The sequence below is a fragment of the Crocuta crocuta genome, unplaced genomic scaffold (genome assembly GCF_008692635.1).
Source record: "Crocuta crocuta isolate KB4526 unplaced genomic scaffold, BGI_CrCroc_1.0 scaffold290, whole genome shotgun sequence".
NCBI classification, from domain to species: domain Eukaryota; kingdom Metazoa; phylum Chordata; class Mammalia; order Carnivora; family Hyaenidae; genus Crocuta; species Crocuta crocuta.
Window position 1 is genome coordinate 6,096,343 of NW_027527429.1, and position 19,128 is coordinate 6,115,470.

At 49.4% G+C, this 19,128-nt stretch overlaps 1 protein-coding gene and 1 non-coding gene across 2 annotated transcripts in view; both read right to left on the reverse strand.

Annotated features, from left to right (window-relative positions):
• Positions 1-871, reverse strand: part of LOC144226950 (transient receptor potential cation channel subfamily M member 8-like) — a 16,921-nt gene extending 16,050 nt beyond the window's left edge. The window contains exon 1 of the mRNA XM_077758431.1: positions 755-871. Coding sequence (XP_077614557.1) covers positions 755-871 — 117 coding nt within the window. The remainder of the gene's footprint in view (positions 1-754) is intronic.
• Positions 872-13,010: 12,139 nt separating this feature from the next.
• On the reverse strand, positions 13,011-13,083 carry TRNAK-CUU (transfer RNA lysine (anticodon CUU)). The gene has a single exon. It is a non-coding gene; the product is annotated as a tRNA-Lys (tRNA).
• Between the last annotated feature and the right edge of the window lie 6,045 nt (positions 13,084-19,128).

The following is a 19,128-nucleotide window of genomic DNA, read 5'->3' on the forward strand; positions in this document are numbered from 1 at the left end:
CAGCCAGAGGCACCTGCCCGGGAGGTAGCACAGGGGACAGCACAGAGGGCAGACGACCCCCGCGGGCCCCGGGGGGCAGTGCCTGCCGAGCCCCTGCGTCCTCAGGGCAGCGCGGACGCTGGGTTAGAACGGGAGGCCCGGCGCCCCGGACAACAGCAGCGAACAAACGAGGACCCAGAGACGCAGCCACGGAACTGAACAGGACTTGGAGCCGCGGGTCGTTTCTGGCGAACCCGCGGGGTTGGAAGTAACACCACCAAGCGTGAAACGGTGAAACGATGGCCGACAGGGCAGCGTCGTAGACGTCACGAGTGGCCACACAAAGGCGCCATCTCACAGCTTATTAAGGTCGCAACCCTTACAATAAGGACGCCGGAGGGGCACCTGGGTGGCTCAGTCGGTTGAGCCTCTGGCCTCGGCTCAGGTCATGAGGTCCCCGTTGCTGAGTTCGAGCCCCGACAGGCTCAAGGCTGTGCGCACAGAGCCTGCTGCGCATCCTCTGCCCGCGCCTCTCTCGGCCCCGCCCCGCCCCCACGCCGATGCTCGCGCATGCGCACTCGCTCTCTCTTGCAAAAATAAACATTTAAAAAATAAAATAACGATGCTGCAGAAACAACAGAGAAAATACTTCCACGTTTGACCAAAAAATAAGCCACAGAGCAGAACACTATACGTTGAGGTGGGGTCTTTGCAAAGACGGGGTACGGGTCCCCAGGGGACGTCAGGACCCCGCGGCGGCGCCGCCCGCACTCACGCTCTCGCTGTAGGACACGTCTGTGCTCCGGGACGCGCTGGAGTACAGGGTCCGCGTACTGTCCACCATGCCGTTCCTTCTGCTTCTCATGCTGAGCCGGGCGCCCTCGAAGGACATCTTCGCTGTGGAGAGCGGGGCGGGGAGGGGGGTCAGCTGGAGTCACACTGTGTCCCCACCCCCTCCCGCTGCCTTTCGCAGAGGCCCCTTGCTCTGGCCCAGGACCCCCGCCCCCCCCCCGGGGTTCCTGCACCCCTGCCCCGCTCCTCTGGCCTTATCACAGACCATCACGCTTGGGGGGTTCACGGCAGCTGCTTCCGGGTTAAGGGATTGGGAGTAAAAATGTCACAAACTGTAACCATGGCTTGTGTCAGCTGGAGGAAGGGGCCAGACCCTTAGAAGAGCCGTGGCCCTGATCCACCCCTGCAGTGGCAGGGGAGCCGAGGGCCTGTGTGTCCAGGTCGCCCGGACACTCCAGCCGGCACTTGGGCCCCAGGGACACCCGGCAATTCCCTCTCTGGCCTGGGAGCCCGTTAGCCCAGGGGACACAGAAGCCTCAGCGGCCATGGGGGGGGGGGCGGGTTCGGGGCACCCTTGCTCTCCTGATGCCCAGAGCCCCCCTCCCCCCTGCGGGGACTCCCTGAGACCCGTAGCCCAGGCTGCAGACAAAACCTCCGCAGCTACTCCCTCCACATCCCTGTGCTGTCTGGCAGACAGAGTCAACATTTCTAGAACGAGAGCTCATCCTTCCCGGTCTCCCTGAGTGTCCACCTCTGGCTCCAAGCTGTCACCCCAGTGGGCCACACCACATCCAGGGGTCAAGTCCCACCTCCTTCCCCTCCCTAGCCTCTCCGGGGGCCCACCCTCTGTCTGGAATCTTCTTCCTCGGGCCCTCTCTGTCTGCTCAACCTCCAGGCCTCACGTCTGCACCGCTTCTGTGGGGAGGTGCTGTGTGACCCCCACAGGCAGAGGCACACCCCGGTGCCTGGTCCGGCAGCACCCTACTCCCCACCCAGCGCGGACCCCTGATGTGTTTAATGATGTGTTTGGCCCCCGGACCAGATCTGTCTTGTTCAGCATTATATTCCCAGGACCGGGCAAGGTGCTCCGAGGAGATCTGTACAAATATTTATTGAGTGAATAATTTAAGCGCATAAATAACACCCCTTCCTAACCCCTAAATCCTCCTCCTGCTTCCGCACAGCCTTCCCTGGGTGCAGAAAGGCCTGGACCCACCGCTCAGCCTCCTGCTACTGCCGTGCAACGGCCCCTCCCAGGCAGCCTCAAAACCCTCCCACCCCACAGAGCCTGGAAGCTTCTTTGAAACCCACTCAGAACAGCTGGTACAGGCTGTTTAAAACAATGAGTGCATCTTTTACTTCTCTCCCCAGACATTTGAAAGAGAGACTCAGAGTATTAATTGGTACTTTACATACATTATTGTAAAACCACAGATCAATCCTGCAAGGTATTTACTGTGATTCCCATACAGCAAATTGCTTCTAAGTTGGGCCCCAACGGTCAGGAACTGATTTCATTTGCCCCACAATGAAAAACTGCTTTTTTATTTTTCCTTTTCTGGTGCAATGGGAAAAAGTATATTTTTGCTTTTTAATCACATTTCGGTCAAACAAGAAACGGGCAAGTTGCGTGCAGTGTGCAGGAGGCGGCCCTGTGCTGGCCCATCCTATGCCTCCATGAGGAATCCGTTTCCAACTGCTTTTCCGAGGCGAGCTGATACTCAAGTTGACAGATTGTGAGTTTAGGCCTCCTGTACGACGTCTTACATCACAGGTGCCCCGGGGTCCGTCCTGAGCAGGGTCAGGGGTTAGGGCACGGGTGAGAGGAGCAGGAACATTCGGAGAAAGGGATATAGGACCAAGGGCCACGGGGTAAGGTCAGGGAGGCCTGGGGCGGGGGGAGGGGGAGGCTGGAGAGTGAAAGGAAAGGATCCACGGCCTCCCACCCCCAGGACCCCTGGGAAAGGGCGAGTGAATTGGATACAGGACAGAAAGGAGGGAGGAAGGAAGGAAAGTCACTCGAAGGAGAAATCCCATCAATGTAAATAGGGAAAAGGAAAAGTCATAGGGTTGTGCCACCAGGCCGGACAATAGAAAACCCGGTAGAAAAAAAAAAAAACCAGTCCAGGGGTGCCTGGGTGGCTCAGTTGGTTGAGCATCTGACTTTGGCTCAGGTCGCGATCTCACGGTATGTGAGTTCGAACCCAAGTCGGGCTCTGTGCTGACAGCTCAGAGCCTGGAGCTGCTTCGGATTCTGTGTCTCCCTCTCTCTCTGCCCCTCCCCCACTTGTGCTCTGTCTCTCTTGCTCTCAAAAATAAAACATTTTTTAAAAATTAAAAAAAATAAAAGAAATGGGCTAAGGGCTGAAATCCAAATCCATCAAAGAAGGAACACAAATTGCTAAAAAAACATGAAAACAGACTAAGCCTCCCTTCTCTTATAAAAGCCATAAAAGCCCCACAACGATGAAACGCCAGGAGGAGGTGTTTTCAGATGGTAGTATTTGATGTTGGGAGGAAGGTGAAGAGACAGACAATTCGAGACGACTGGGTGGGGTCAACACTCTTTCACGGCCTTCAAAGCACCTCCAAGGCACCTCGGCTGTCACGTGGCAAGGCATTTAAATACTGTCAACCCAGTGACCCCCGCTTTGGAGACCCAAGATAAAAGGAATAGTCAGAAACACCCAAAAAGTTGTACTGAAAGGCTGTCGATCGCTGAGTTCTTTCTAGGAGGGACAATGGGAAACAACCTAAATTTCCATTAATAGAACATTCCACCGAAAAGAAGTAAAAGGGTGGTGCTATTAAGGGGGTATAATCTAATGACATGGAGAAATTATTATGATTTGTTCCAAGTAGAAAAAAGAAAAAAAAAAAAGCAGGCGGCGAGGATCCCTGGTGGTTGAGAGATGCAGCTTCACAGACGGGCTCTTGGATGAACCACTCAGCTGCAGACCTCAAGTGGGTCCTTCAGTCTCCTGGCTCCCTAAGGAAGGCGGCTCAGCGCCCCGCAGGGAGGGCTCTGCCTCTGTAGGGAATGTAAATGCCTTATAGATAATGTGTAGAAGCCACATGGGAGTAAATACACCAAAACGCTAATCACTGTATGCTAATGCGGGGGAAGGGTAGGATGGAGAGTCACTCATTTAATTTTTTATTCTTTTATATTTGCCAAAAGTAAATATACTGTTTGTGTGATCTTAAAAATACACTTAATCAACAGGACAAGCCACTAGAGGCTGGGCAAGGGGAATATAAGCAAGGACCCTGGCAACGCAGTTTCAGTGATGGGGGTTGAGAGGGCGTGTAGACACCGGTGTAGGCAACCAGCAGACAGAGAGCGAGAAAAGCACAGGGCAGATGTGATATTGGCAAGAATTAAGAGGGCGTGAAGAAGAGGGACAGGCAGGGCTGCTGAAGGGTCCCCACTCCCATCACCAATCGAAGATAAATAACCAGTTGAAGATCAAAGGAAAGGAGAGCCAACAATCACGTGATGAATACTGATGAAAACCTTGGGCTGTGTCTTCCCCCTCATGTCACAGTCTCTGAAACCCTTTCTGGACGCGGAACTGAGTGATGTTCCTCTCCCGGCACCTGGTCCTACCTGGCCCGCCTGACTCTTACTGCGGAGAAGAAATAGGGACAACGCCCAGGTGATCAGGGCTTCATTCAACAGCCGAGTCTAGAGTGTGGTTTTCAAAGGGGGTCCTGGGGGACTCCCTCCCAACAGAGAGGGGCTCAGGGACCCCTCCCCTCATCAGTGGGAGCAGCGCTGCCTTCATCCCGTTCACATGTCCAAAGTCCTAGAAGGTGCCCTCTGCGGAAAGGTTTCTGCTGTTGAAGAGCAGCCAGAAACGTGTGTGGCAGAGCTCTGGTCTGCTCTGCGCACCTGCTCCCCATCACCCAACGGCACAGCCAGACAGGGGGCGTCTGAAGCCTCAGTCTCTTGGAACGGATAAGAGAGCCATTACAGCACTTGAGGAAAAGTAAGTTCAATGGTTTACCAAGCTCTAAAAGTTAAAGGGATGGATTTATTCACGGTGACTCCCAACAATTGGGGGCAGTTTCACATACAACCTGGGAAATATGATTACGTCACTCCAAAATGAGAAAGCACCGGAACATGAGGTAACGTTATATAACCGTGACATTCAAGTGTATGGTCTTGAAGTCGTGCCAGAATTACTTCCCTGATACTGCTTCCTTCCAGGGATCTGATCTGCAGTGTTTGGTACTCATGTGAGGGAGACGCTGGCTTTCTGCCCATTTGGAGGGCTCTGGAGTATGATGCTTAAAAGTGTGACTTTCAAGTCTAGGACCATCTCTTTATTGTATCGTAAACTCAGAGTGTTTCTCTAAATTAACGGAACTCTCTCCTAGGAGATGGAAAACAAGGTCAAGAAAATGATGGCCCATGATGTGGATGGAACGCCCCTGATAGAATCTGCCAGTAAAATGACAGCAAGGGCACCCCACGATGCTTAATACCAAATTTGAAGGGGGTGATTTCACGTAGTGCACTCAATTCACTGTGCTATTCGTCTCAAAAATCATGGGGTTGGCAAACACATCAGGAAAGCTCAAACATCATACCGCAGACCAGGGAGTCAAAAGTTTGGACCAAACCAAAAGAAATACTTGTCTTTGATAATGAAAAGTTCACTGTCAAGAAGAATTCAAATCAACACACAGAGAGACACCTATTTCTATAATCAAACTTCCAGGCAGGGGTGCCTGGGTGGCTCAGTCGATTAAGCATCTGACTCTTGATTTCGGCTCAGGTCATGATCTCGTGGTTTGTGACTTAGAGCCTGGCTTCAGGCTCTGCACTGACGGCATGGCGCCTGCTTGCGATTCTCTGTCTCCCTCTCCCTGGCTCATGCACACACACACTCTCTCTCTCTCAAAATAAATAGATAAGCCTTAAAAAAAATAATAATAAACTTCCAAGGAGATGAAGACTATATGGTAGGAAAAAAGAAAACAAAATAAAACAAAGGCTTGAAATCAGGAAAAACCTAGCTTGAATCACAGCTTCACCACTGAACAGCCGTGTCGATGGCTTAGTCCAAGCCCACAGCAGCTCAGCACAGAGCTTGGGTGACATCAGCCTCAGTGCTCCTGTCCTTACTGCCACCATGAGTGTTGGGACTTCATAAGAAGACTAAGGTGTTAACAGGGAAAGCAAAGTGGCAGCAAACACCACCACACTTAAACATCAGGACCTTCTCCCCTGCCTTGCCCACGAGGGAAATGTGTTTCATCCGCTCTGCCCCTGGGGCCCATGGGGGGAGTGGATAAAGGGAGAGTAGCCTAGAAAAGCTTAATAGATTTACATTCAAAAGGACCCAGAGACAGTCACAAGAACAAATGTGGAAAATGAGAGGGGGAGGGGAGAGATGGTAGGGGTGTGTGATGAGAGCCGAGCACACAGGGATGCTGCCCTGAAGAAGACTGTCGTCATGAGATAGGTGGACAGCGTCTTCTGGACTTTTTTCCAAGTTCATCTATTCCTCTCAGTTCTCTGTTGCCATGTCAGAAATTATGTCAGAATATAACTACTGAAAACAACTCGTATTTTGATCTCACAGTTTTTGCAGGTCGGGAACCCAGGCACAGTTGAGGTGGGTTCTGGCCGTCAAGGTGCCAGCGGGGGCTGGGGTCTCATCCGAAGGCTGGAGGGAGGAAGGCTCTGCTTCTAAGCTCACATGGCTGTCAGCAGGGCTGAGTTCCTAGGGTCCTCAGGACCCTGGAGGCCATCCTCAGAGTTGGCTCTGTGGACCCTGCTGTGTGGCAACTTGCTTGGTCAAAGCAGGCCAGCCCACAAGGTAATAGAGAGAACCTGCCACAAGGCAAAGTCACTGGCTTTGGTAATGTCATCATGCAAGTGACATCCCAAATCACCTCTGCCATATTCTACTGTTAGAAGCAAGTCACACTGAGTCCTGCCTGCATTCCAGGGCAGGGGGGCGGGGGGAGGACCACACACGGGCATGGACACCACAAGGCAGGGGTCCTTCAGGACCATCTCAGAAGCCTGCCCACCCCCATCCCCTTTCATTCACCTGTACTTCCAATGCCCTTGCTATGCTGGACCTGTGTATCTTTTGAACAAAATACTGTGCTAAGACCGGCCATATGACTCTTCAATTTTATTTGGGTCCCGTACATGTAAAAATCAAAGCGGAACCCCTAAGGTAGGTGATTGAGCAGCAATGCTAAGGAGGAAATCCGAGGAGCTTTAGGAAAGGATGACAGAGCCCACAGCAAACCTGGCCCTAACCGCACTAAGTCAGTGTTGGGTCAAGTTTGCTCATCCGCCCACTGCCTTCGGGTCATTCTCTGGATGACCGTCACCCAACTTCCCCCAGCCCCATGGCAGTCAGTGCAATCTGGGAATTAGACCCAGCTTGTTATTATCAAGCTATTCTTTTCAGATTGTACATTTTTGTGTGTGAGAATAATTTTTATTTTCATGTTATTTTTTACGTCTGAGTTTTCAACTCTCTTTCACACTCGACCCTGCATGTATCACTCATGTCCCGGTGGGAGTCCACGGGCACCAACTCGTCCAACCTGGATTCATCTGTCGGCATCTCTGGGGATGACTTCAGTGAAGCGACTCATAAGCGATGTACATGAGGCACTTTTTATTCGTGTGAATTTCTTTTCTCACATGAAGAATTTGACTACACTTTCTTCCCATAGAACCTGTTTCATTCTTATTAGACTTGATCTTGTAAAAGAAATCTCTGAGAGAAGCCTCATTTTTATTCTTTCTTCCCAGCGTTTATTTGCTTTTCCCTCTAATTCTTTTTTTTAACATTTATTTATTTTGGAGAAAGAGAAAGAGAGAGAGACAGAATGTGAGTGGGGGAGGGGCAGAGAGGGAGGGAGATACAGAATCCAAAGCAGGCTCCAGACTCTGAGCTGTCAGCACAGAGCCCTAAGCAGGGCTCAATGCAGGGCTTGAACTCACAGACTATGAGATCATGGCCTGAGCCCAAGATGGACACTTAAACAACTGAGCCACCCAGGCACCAAAGTGTCTGACTCTTGATTTCAGCTCAGGTCATGATCTCATGGTTCATGAATTCGAGCCCCACATCAGGCTCCAGGCTAACAGTACAGAGCCTGCTTGGGATTCTCTCTCTCCCTCTCTGCCCCTGCCCTGCTCACTCTCTCTGTCTCTCTCAAAATAAATAAATAAACTTTGAAAAAAAGTCCCACCGAGTCTCCTGCCAGGCAAAATTAATAGGCTTAGAGGTGTCTTAGTGAAATCATTCAAGGATAAGAATGAACATAAAACTCTACCCGCAGAAAAAAATAAGGTACAAGAGGGAATCAGACTTCTCCTCTGCAACACTGTAAGCCAGAAGATGAAGCATCTATGTATTTTTTACAGAGAAAAGACGGTATCCAGGAATTACATCCTCAGCCAGCTCCGCTGTGAGTGCCCCAGAGAGGCACAGTCGGTAACCAGAACGCAGGGGACAGGGAGCCACCCACATGGCTTTAACCTTCTCTGGAAGGGGGCGGGTAAGGGGAAGAATCTAAATAATAAATGGGGAAGACAGGGAACAATCTGTTTGCCTCACAGTTTAAACTTTTATCTTTTCCTAGGTGCACAAAGTTTTGAAAAGACTTACTAAAGTATTGCTGGACACAAAGGCAGCAAAGAGCAGGAAGAGAGCAAAGGGTAAAAGGAAAGACTCCCAACGTGAGGGGCTGATCTGGCACTTGGAAAGCCCGCCTGCTGGGGCTGCTAGAAACTTACTGCAGCCTGATCTTGCTGGGGGCCAAGGCAAAGGGTGAGCATGGTCAGGTGCAAACAGGATCAACCCNCGGGGGGGGGGGGGAGGGGTGGGATCTAAAGGGGGGCCTTTCCAGTGATGGTGCAACAGTTCCAAACCCTGGCTGTGGCGGTGGTTACACAAATGTGCTCATGCTAACATTGACTAAAACGACACACACACAAATGAGTATATCTCAGGGAGAAATCTGAGTAAGGTCCGTGGATAACACCAGTGTCCGTTTCCTGGATTTGATGCAAAAGTATAGCACTGTGCGGGGTCGCCAACGCGGGTAATGGGTGAAGGGTATAAGGGGTCCCTCGGCACTATTTTTCCAACAGGACTTACCCGTTTAACTGTGTGTGATCTTTGCTTTTGTATTTTTAGCAATCTCTCAATTATGTTCACTTACAGTCCTCACTCTCAGAGATTGAGGATGGGCCTGATGAACTGAATGGAATCCTAATTCCCACTACGGAGGTTGCCGCGGTCAAAATTAAGGCTGAAATGGGCTCTGAAATGCTAGTCACGTTTTCAGTTTCGCCATGAGATTGAGGAGACACGGACTCCCACACACGTCAGGAGGGAGTTCCACACTAACGGCGGATGGCGTCTCCAGTTTCCCACCCAGAGTAACACGTGTTCTCTGCACAGACGGAATCGCTCATTAAAACTCGGGTTGTGGGGCCCCAGAACTGTCCTTAGCTCCAGGGTGACCCACAGACTCGACACCTCTAACAACTTCCAGACGCAGCTGGTGCTCCTGGTCAGGGGACCCCATTTGCAGAACCAGTGACCTCACCCAAGACACTGCGAATAGCATCAGTGACTCCCTCGTCTCTGGTGCTGGTGCCGTCCCAGCTTTTCAGAATCTATCATTGGAACTTTTTATCTTTTAATGTTTATTTTTTAGAGAGAGAGACAGACAGAGCACGAGCAGGGGAGGCATAGAGAGTGAGGGGGATAAAGGATCTGAAGCAGGCTCCAGGCTCCAGGCTCCAGGCTGTCAGTACAGAAGCTGATGTGGGACTTGAACTCAGAAACTGTGAGATCATGACCTGAGCCGAAGTCAGATGCTTAACCACTGAGCCGCCCAGGTGCCCCTGGATCTTTTTTTTTTAATTTATTTTTTTTTACAAATAGTTTATTGTCAAATTAGTTTCCACATAACACCCAGTGCTCAGGCCCCTGGATCTTTTTGAAACACAAGCATGTAACTGGGAGACCACGTCATATCAGTCTGGGCTCAGTGTCCTTCTGTGGTCATCACGTGAATTTATGGACAATACAGTGTGTCCTGCAAACACATCGTCATCAGCCATGAATGGCACCCTAACTCCAGGAGTAGATAACAGCCGTGTCTCATGTAATGTGTGTTATGTGCCAGGTGCTATGCTGAGCTCTTGACGTTAACCCTCCGTCCTCCTGTGAATTACATGCTTATTACTTCCCCCCTTAAACGGACGAGGAAACCAAGGCACAGAAAGGTTAAATAACCTCCCCAAAGTCACACAGCAGATCAGCAGAGGATACAGGACTGAAACAGGCTACCGTGAGAGCCCAAGCCTCAAACATTAAGCTATTTCATGCTACTTTAATTCCTCTTTGGGAAGAGATAGATTGTCACTTATACCACACTCACATACTATTACAATTTAAGTCAAGGATTAGAAACCACGTCTTGGTGGGGAGAGGTCGGCCTAATGCTATTTTTATTACTGACGTTCATGAGTAACTTTTGAATAATCTAGAAGTCACCCATTCATAACAGAATACTCTCACATCCTGTGAGCCCGTTGACAAAACAAAAACAAAAACAAAAATCAATCTGCTATGTTATTGTCCGAGTGCAAGAATGACATTTGGCATGTTTTTAAAATTACGGTTTCCCTGCCTATCACCGCAGCAAAATCTGTCCTGAGAGGTCATTTTCAAGCAGGATGTATTCTTTAGAGAATACGTGTGGTAAAGGAGACCAGAGAGGCATGTTCCTTATGTCACCCTAAAGGAGAGGGTTCACGCTCTGGAAGAATGTTCCGAAGGGCCTGCACCAAAGCCTAACCATCTCCACGCTTCACTCCCATCAATTATTCATTCTATTGGTGAGTGTGACACTTGGAGAAGCTTCAAACAGAAATGACACCATGCAGAGACATCTTCTCTATTCCCGTGCTCACCCAAGCCCTGCTGGGCATACCCACAAGCCACAGGGACCCGCGAGGGCTTACATGCACCTTGCCTCCCCCATCTCATTCACCCTGGAGACCTGAGATTAGTTTCATTATAGGAATTATCTCGCTTTCCTCACGGCCACATTTTTGTCAGTTATACTTTTGAAGTCTGCATCGATGGGTAAAAACTGGGGAAAGGGGAGAAACCCAGGGAAGCTCTTAAAGTCACTGATCCCAGGGTCTCTGGTCCCAAAGAGGAGAGAGGTGAAAGATAGGAGGTGAGTCCCGGCAGCAAATGAACTTGAAGGTGCCATTTGCTGAGAGCCCCCTGAAATAAGGCGGGGAAGACAAGAGGTGCCTCTATGCCTGGAACCCCATCATCTTCACAGGTACCAAGAGTAACATCAACTCTTAGGCAAGACACAGAAGATGAATAAGGGGTGACACCAACTTTTTTCCAAATTTTAAAGAATTAGCAATCAAAGGTCACAACCTTGAAAAAAAGTTCTTTACCCTCTCCAGACACTGAGAAGCTAAAACATTCTACCATAAGTGTATCTGTCTTCTCCTGAAGAATCTCAACCCTGAAAAAGTCGGCACCGGCAATCGTGGGCTCAAAATTGAATAGAAATGAAATCTTTAATTATTCATCCAACCCCTCAGTGTTTCCCTCCTGCTTCTAAAGAACACAAGCAAAGAGCGTGTTCCAGAAGCTGAAAACAGGTAAGGAAGCACAGTGTGTAAAAATAAGTCAGATATACTTTTCTCCTTTACCGAAGACTGTTGACTCTTTGAACACATTCTTTCTTGATGCTAATTTAGGCTCCCTCATAGTCTTGATTTAAGAAAAACCTATTTTGTGATGCCCTCAATCATCCTATGTCTGGAGAACATAAGATCGTTTTAGACAGTCAGCTGCAGAGTTAAAATGCCAATGAATTTTTTTAATAAAGCTCATTTGAAGAAATTTCTGACTCTGTCAATCATCGGGGTGGGGGGGAGCTGTAATTATATTTTAAATCATTCAGAAACCTAGCACAGAGTTCCACCCTTCTAAATAAATCCAAACGAGTGCTATATTTATCTGTGAACTAGCATTTTGCTTATCCCCACAGCTCTTTGAGAAATTTCACATTTTGCCTTCCTTTCCTTTCAGATCTTCACGGAAAATTTAAATGATTGCCCTTCCCAAACACACTCTACTGGGGCCAGTTCCACGAGTTACAACAATGGCAACATTTAGGCAGAGACACAAAGCAAAGGTTGGTAACATACCAGCTGTGGTTGTCCGGTTTGTCCGGCAGGATTTGCTGGCCCTGGAAGGATCCGCTGGCCTTCCCTTTCCTGCAGAGGAAGAAAGGCTTTTATAATCTGAGCTTTCTCAGCCCCGCCCTCCTCCCTGAGGTTCTTTCAACAAGAGGAACAAAAAAATTTAAGCAGCTAAGAGAAGACATGTAGAGCCGCCCAGGACAGTAGCAATTCGGGGATCGAATCTGAGTGACCAGAGCATAAGTAGAGAACACGGGACTTGAAATGCTAATAAAGCAAACACAGAATTCCCTCCCTTGGCTTGCCAAGCTCAGTGTTAAGTCACACTAGCATTTAATTCCTACAATTTGTGGCACATCTTAAAAACCACAAATGAAATAGGAAATGCTCATTATGGAAAGTGATGACAAGATTAATTAATAGATTAAAAGCTTTTAATTGATTAGAAGAAAATCGTAAAGGACATTTAACAAACTCTTTTTTTTTTCCAGATTCTTCTGTTCACTTGCTCTACACCAACATACAGTCAGAAGTGGGCTAGCCAGGCCGGGGTGGTGAGGGGTAGCAGGAAGCTTCAGCAAAGCTAGCTTCGTTAATTTTTAGTAACATCCATGCCTTTTTTATACTTGGCCTTTGTGAACACTCCACCAGCAGAGATGAAGTAATCATTGCCACGGGTCAGCCATCAGTTATCTTATTTAAATGATGTACCATAGGCATCATTTCAATAGCTTTGTCATAGTTAATGCCCCTGGAGTGTTGGCTATTCTTTCTTTTTTTTTTTTTTAAGATCCTTTTAAATGTTTATTTATTTATTTGGAGAGAGTGAGTGTGTGTAAGCAGGGGAGGGGCAGAAAGAGAGGGAGAGAGAATCCCAAGCAGGTTCCACACTCCATCCCATGAGCTGTGAGATCATGACCTGAGCCAAAATCAAGATTTGGACACTTAGCCGACTGAGCCACCAAGGAACCCCTAAGATTTTATTTTTAAGTAATCTCCACACCCAGTGTGGGGCTTGAACTCACAGCCCTGAGATCAAGAGTCACACACTCTACCTACTGAGCCAACCAGGCGCCTCACCTATCCTTTCTTTTACGTATTTATGAAGGATGTGCTACAGGTAACAAGTAAGAGGATAGTATAGTTTTAAAATTGATAATACAGTACAAACAAATGCAAAAGTGTTAACGATTGAACATGATGAATGTCAAGGGGCAATTTCATCAAGGCAGAGGGATCTGAGCAAGATCTGAAAGGAGGGACCTGATGCAATTAATGAAAGCAGTAGCTCCTATGAAAAGCATATTCAATCCAGAGGGAGAAAACCCCTATGACAAAGAGAAGCAAAAAACTTAGGATAGGACCACAAACTCAAATACTCCGAGGGTCAGGCAGGTCATGAAAGTGAATGGAGATACCAAGTGCAAGGCAATAGAGAAGAGTGGGGACTATGGAAAACTGGGAATGACTCATATTGCATTTGAATGAGGACCCACATGAGAAGAGGTCTAGCAAGAGACAGAGAGAGAATCAGAGAAATCTCAAAACCGCCCTTAATGTGGATCCTAGGACTAAAACCCCCACCCTCCTATAATCTCCTTCCCTGTCCTCCCCACACATCTAGGCACACAGACAGAGCCCCTGGCTCTTTCCTTAGCTTGCAGTCTACACAGCATCCTTCTGGATATTTTCAGAGATAAAGGAATCAGACGGCAGAATCTACAATCTAGTTTGAAACCCAGAAAATTAACCAGAAAGGACTAGAAAGCTAGAAAATTCTAGAGACTGAAGTCCACGGTGCAGACAGATAAGCTATGCTGGAAGACTGGCAGAAGGTGATGCAGTGACCATCACAGGCTGGCAGAGAACAAGCTGCCAAGTGATTGGCATAGGTAGCAAAACTGGAGTGTAGGATCTCATCTTGGGTTTAAAACATAGTTTGAGGGGCACCTGGGTGGCTCAGTTGGTTAAGCGTCCGACTTCAGCTCAGGTCATGATCTCACGGTTTGTAGGTTCGAGCCCCACATCGGGCTCTGTGCTGACAGCTCAGAGCCTGGAGCCTGCTTCAGATTCTGTGTCTCCCTCTCTCTCTCTGATCTTCACCTGCTCACGCTATCTCCCTGTTTCTCTCTCGGAAATAAATTAAAAAAAAAAAAAAAAAGACATTTTAAAAAACATAGTTTCAACAAAGGACCAAAGGATAAGGAGGCTGAGGCGGGGGCTCAGGCGGAGGGGAGGGGTTGGGAAGAATCCACGCTGCGATGCCATGGCACCCAGGAATAACAGAATGATGGGGCTTTGAGTACAAGCCTGGAGGCTCGGATCTGATTGGACAGGCGGCCCCTGTAGGTCCTTAACAGTGACAGCAAGAGTCATGCCTACGCTGAAGGTCACACGCAGCATGGACTGGAGGGGTCGGTCTGCAAGGAGGAGGGTCTCCGGGTGGATGTGGTCCCGGTGAGGTCCAGGGAAAGCCGGCCTCTTCTGAGAGTGAAGAGGGCCGTTCCAAACCCCAGGTCTAGAAGCCGCACCTGCCCCTGGAAGGCTAGATGCAGCCCCTGTTCCCGGCTGGATGGCAGTTCCCCACCCCCTTCCCTCAGAATGTGACTGTATTTGGAAATAGGGTCTTTCTGACAGAGGTCAAGTTAAGATGAGGTCTTCGGGGTGGGTTCTGACCCCCTATGACTGGTGTCCTTATAAGGAGATGAGATTGGGACCAGACACAGGCAGAGGGAAGACCATGTGAAGACATAAGGAGAAGACAGCCACCTACAAGCCAAGGGCCTCGGAAGAAACCAAACATGACAACTTGATCTTGAAAGTCAGCCTCCAGGACTGTGAGGAAACAAGCTTTGGTTGTTTAAATCATCCAGTCTGTGGTATTTTGTGGTGGCGACCCTGGCAGAGGGTAGAGCCCCTGAGGTCAGGCGTAAAGGGGGTCGTTGATCCGTGCCTGGGAATGGCCGGGACCACCACAGATTGCCCAGGGAAGAGCAGAGAAGCGAGCCTGTGGCACCCCCACCCCACCGTAGCACTTCCCAGCCAAGCATGTGCCCTATGCAGGGCGGCAGAATGGGCTTTTCCTGTAACGTTGGGAGCCCAGGGGCCCTGTCCTGTCCTCAGAGTGAGATGAATCAAGACAGTGTGGGCTTTCCTCCTTCACTGTCTGATTCTTTTTTTTTAATATTTATTTATTTTTGAGAGAGAGAGAGAGAGAGACAGAGTGCGAGGAGGGGAGGGGCAGAGAGAGAGACACACACAGAATCTGAAGTAGGCACCAGGCTCTGAGCTGTCAGCACAGAACCCGATGTGGGGCTCGAACCCACAAACCACGAAATCATGACCTGAGCCAAAGTCGGATGCTCAACTGACTGAGCCCTCCAGGCGCCCCCTTCACTGTCTGATTCTTAAACCAACAGGTTCTCTGTTCTGTCCCAGTCTTCACCCTAATTCCAAACTTGTATCCATAACAAAGGATCGTCTGGCCTGAACAAGTTCTAGTCAAACGTTTTCAGTACATCTTGAAAGTCTTAAGTGAATGGACCCTTCCTGTAAGCAAAGGCACTCATGCCACAGGTGTCCATGCAGGGACACACAGGTATGGAGACAGAGGTGACAGAGATGTATAGGCATACATGTAGGACACGTACAGGTATAGGAATAGATATAAAACCTACAGATTGGCCATTTTACCCAAGACTTAACAAAATGCCCCAATTCCTCTGCCAAGACAAGCATGAGGATTTTTAAAGACTTGTTTTTATGTATATTCAAATTAGTTAACATACAGTGTAGTCTTGGCTTTAGGAGTAGAAATCAGTGATTCATCTCTTACATACAACACCCAGTGCTCATCCCCAAAAAAGTGTCCTCCTTAATGTCCATCCCCCATTTGACCCCATCCCTCCCCCACCCCCACTACAGCAACCCTCAGTTTGTTCTCTGTATTTAAGAATCTTAAATTTAAGATTTAAGAATCTCTTATGGCTTGCCTCCCTCTGTGTTTTTATCTTATTTTTCCTTCCCTTTCTCTATGTTCATCTGTTGCATTCGAAGGAGCACACACACTCCAGCATTTATAGCAGCGCTATCAACAACAGCCAAATTATGGATACAGCCCCAGTGTCCATTGACTGATGAATGGATAAAGAAGATGCAGTATATATACAGCAATCAAAACGAATGAAATCTTTCCATTTGCAACAACATGGATGGAACTGGAGGGTATTATGCTAAGTGAAATAAGTCGACCAGAGAAAGACAGATGTCATATGATTTCACTCATATGAGGAATAGGAAAGCCTTTTTTAAAAGGCTAGGTTGTTGCATTACCTCTCAGTGCCAGAAGGTGGCTCCTCTGAGCAAAATCATGGCTGCTGCAGAGCTGTTTTCCTGCACCTGTTCTCTTCAAAGCAGGTTCCGTGGGTGAATACTGCTATGGGCCAGGCTGTTCCTCCAGACCCTTCTTTGCCCGAAAAGGCTATCAAAGCCTGTCAGCATGCTCCCCGCCAAATCTGTAGGCCTGGATTCTCAGCTTTGCTTTCTTATCTTCTGCGCCGTGAGAAAACATGGCAAATCTGGATGAACTGGGGAGGGCTGGGGGTCATGGCTCCGTAACAGGGCAAACACACTCAATGCCTATGAACCGTACACTTGAAAATGAGCGAGATGGCAAATGTTATGTTACGTGTGCTTTGCCACGATGAAAAATAATTTTTAAGAATAGAGAAGGAGGAGGGACACCCGGGTGGCTCAGGCAGTTGAGCGTCCGGCTTTGGCTCAAGTCGTGATCTCACAGTTGGTGAGTTCGAGCCCCAGTTCGGGCTGTCTGCTGTCGGTGCAGAGCCCACTTTGGATCCTCTGTCCACCCCCTTCTATCTGCACCTCCACTGCTCATTCTCTCTCCCCAAAATAAAAAAAAAATAATAATATAGAAGGAAACCACTGTGGGTCTGAGTGCCGGCTCAGGACCTTTGTGCATGGTGGAGGCTTGGACGCCCCGCTCAAGCCCTGAGCCCCAGCCCCTCAGTCACTGTGATCCCAACGCCTGCATCTCAGGCTGTGGCAGGATTTGGGTGGAATCCTAGACGGAGCAGCCACGGTGGATGTACCCACCAGATTAGTGTCCTTTCTCCCTTCGATTTTGTCTGTCCCTCCAGCTCAGTGTCTGTGTGTCAGGGGTTGCAGAGGAAGCAGGGAGAAGGGGTTTTCCTTCTGCTGCCCAGCCCCCAGTGGGAAAGGAGGGGGCTCTCACCCCACTATCTGTGGTCACCCCCACATGCCTCCACGGCTGTCTCTCTGTGGAAGGGGGGCCCGTGACCACCGGCTTCCATATTCCAGGATCGCAGGTGGAAATTGCCACCCTGGGCCCCTCCCTAGACCTGTTGACCCGGGGTCTCTGGGCAGCTCCGAGGAATCTGATGATCAAAAGCAGCTCGGAAGAAACAAGAGGCATCAGAAGAAATGCAGTCACTATGCAGGAATTCGGGAAAGACACAGCCTGCCGGGCATGGCGCGGGTCACCCTCGGGAAAGGGCAGCTGGCAGCCATGTGCAGAGGTGGCCGCCCTCCCCACCCTTGAGGTTCACTGTCCACAGGGGAAGGAAGACATCAACACAAGCAGCTTTCCCCCAAAGCCCAAGTTCCTTCTGCTGCACGTGGTAGTGCCTTGTGCTTTTAGAGCAATCGCTCAGAACAGGGCGGAACGCCGTAGGCGCTGAGTGCTCCGTCTCTGGGCAAGGCCCCTGACCTCTCTGAGCCTACTGTCCTCACCTCTAACAACCCACCCGCACAGCTCTCAGCTCAGGGGTCACGACAGGAGCACCTTCTGACCACGCACACACCATCCCTTGACTGTCAGACGGGCTTGTCAATGACATTGATGAACAAGGGATTAGAAAGAGGGTTTGAGACTTAAAATAGATAATTTCAAAGAGTGTCAGGGGAACCCGCATTGAAAATTCTGCAGTTCAGGGGCACCTGGGTGGCTCAGTCGGTTCAGCCTCTGGCTCTTGATTTCGGCTCAGGTCAATGATCTCACAGTTCGTGAGTTTGAGCCCCATGTCCATCTCGGCGCTAACAGCGAGGGGCCTGTTTGAGTTTCTCCCTCTCTCTCTGCCCCGCCCCTGCTCGCATTCTGTCTCTCTTAAGAACAAATAAATAAACTTTAAAAAATTCTGCAGTTCAAACAGACAAAGCAAACAGGGCGATGGGGGTGGGTGGGGGCAGGGGGGACGGTGAGTCTTTTGAGGAACTATTTTCACCTGAGGCTCAGCTCCTGCGTGCCAGAGAAAGTGAGACTACGCTACGTTCACACAATAGTCAACTTGGCCTATATGACCCTGCTCCATCCCATTTTAGAGCTCAAGGCAATCAGAGCCCATTTCTGCCCTTTTACCCAAATTACTGAAACTTTGCTTAAGGAGACAAAATAAGTTCTGAGTGATTTCTGACCACTTTTATGTGGTCCCGAGCGGCATGGGGTACCAACAGGCCCACTTGGGTTAGCAGAGCCATCCCAGCCTCCTCCTGCTCCGGGGGAAGAGAAACCCACCCCAAGACGGGAAGGGCACTTGAATGCTACTTAAAAGCACGGTGGCCACAGGTGATGGAGTATAATGGAAAGGCAACGTGAAAAGCGGTGGACAATTAGGAATATTAGATGTGTTGCCATCCCACAGAGTGGGCCCTGAGTGGGAAAGGGTTCAAATGTCAGAAACAAAAATAGCCAAGAGACCCCAGATGATAACGGAGCATTTGCCCCCAAAGTAACGTGACTGGAAAGACGTTTTCTAAGGGGAGGGTGGGCACCAGAGCATGCTGGCCCCCAGGAGCCCCGTCCACTTTCATCAGATCAGGCTCTGGGCTGGGGGCTGCAAATTCCAACACGCTGAAGGCAAAACCCCGTACACAAGGAATTCAGTCCAATAAGAATCGAGGTAGGTAATGAAGAAGCAGGCATCCATCACAGCGGAATCCTGGTCTTTGTGGGTAAGGCACTCCGCCCAGAGAGTGTGGATAGGATTTCCATTCACCCAGGAACGTCGCCCTGTTTTCAACAAGTGCACAATCATAGACTCCTTCGTGTCGCGTGCGTGTGTGCACACCCACGCGTGACA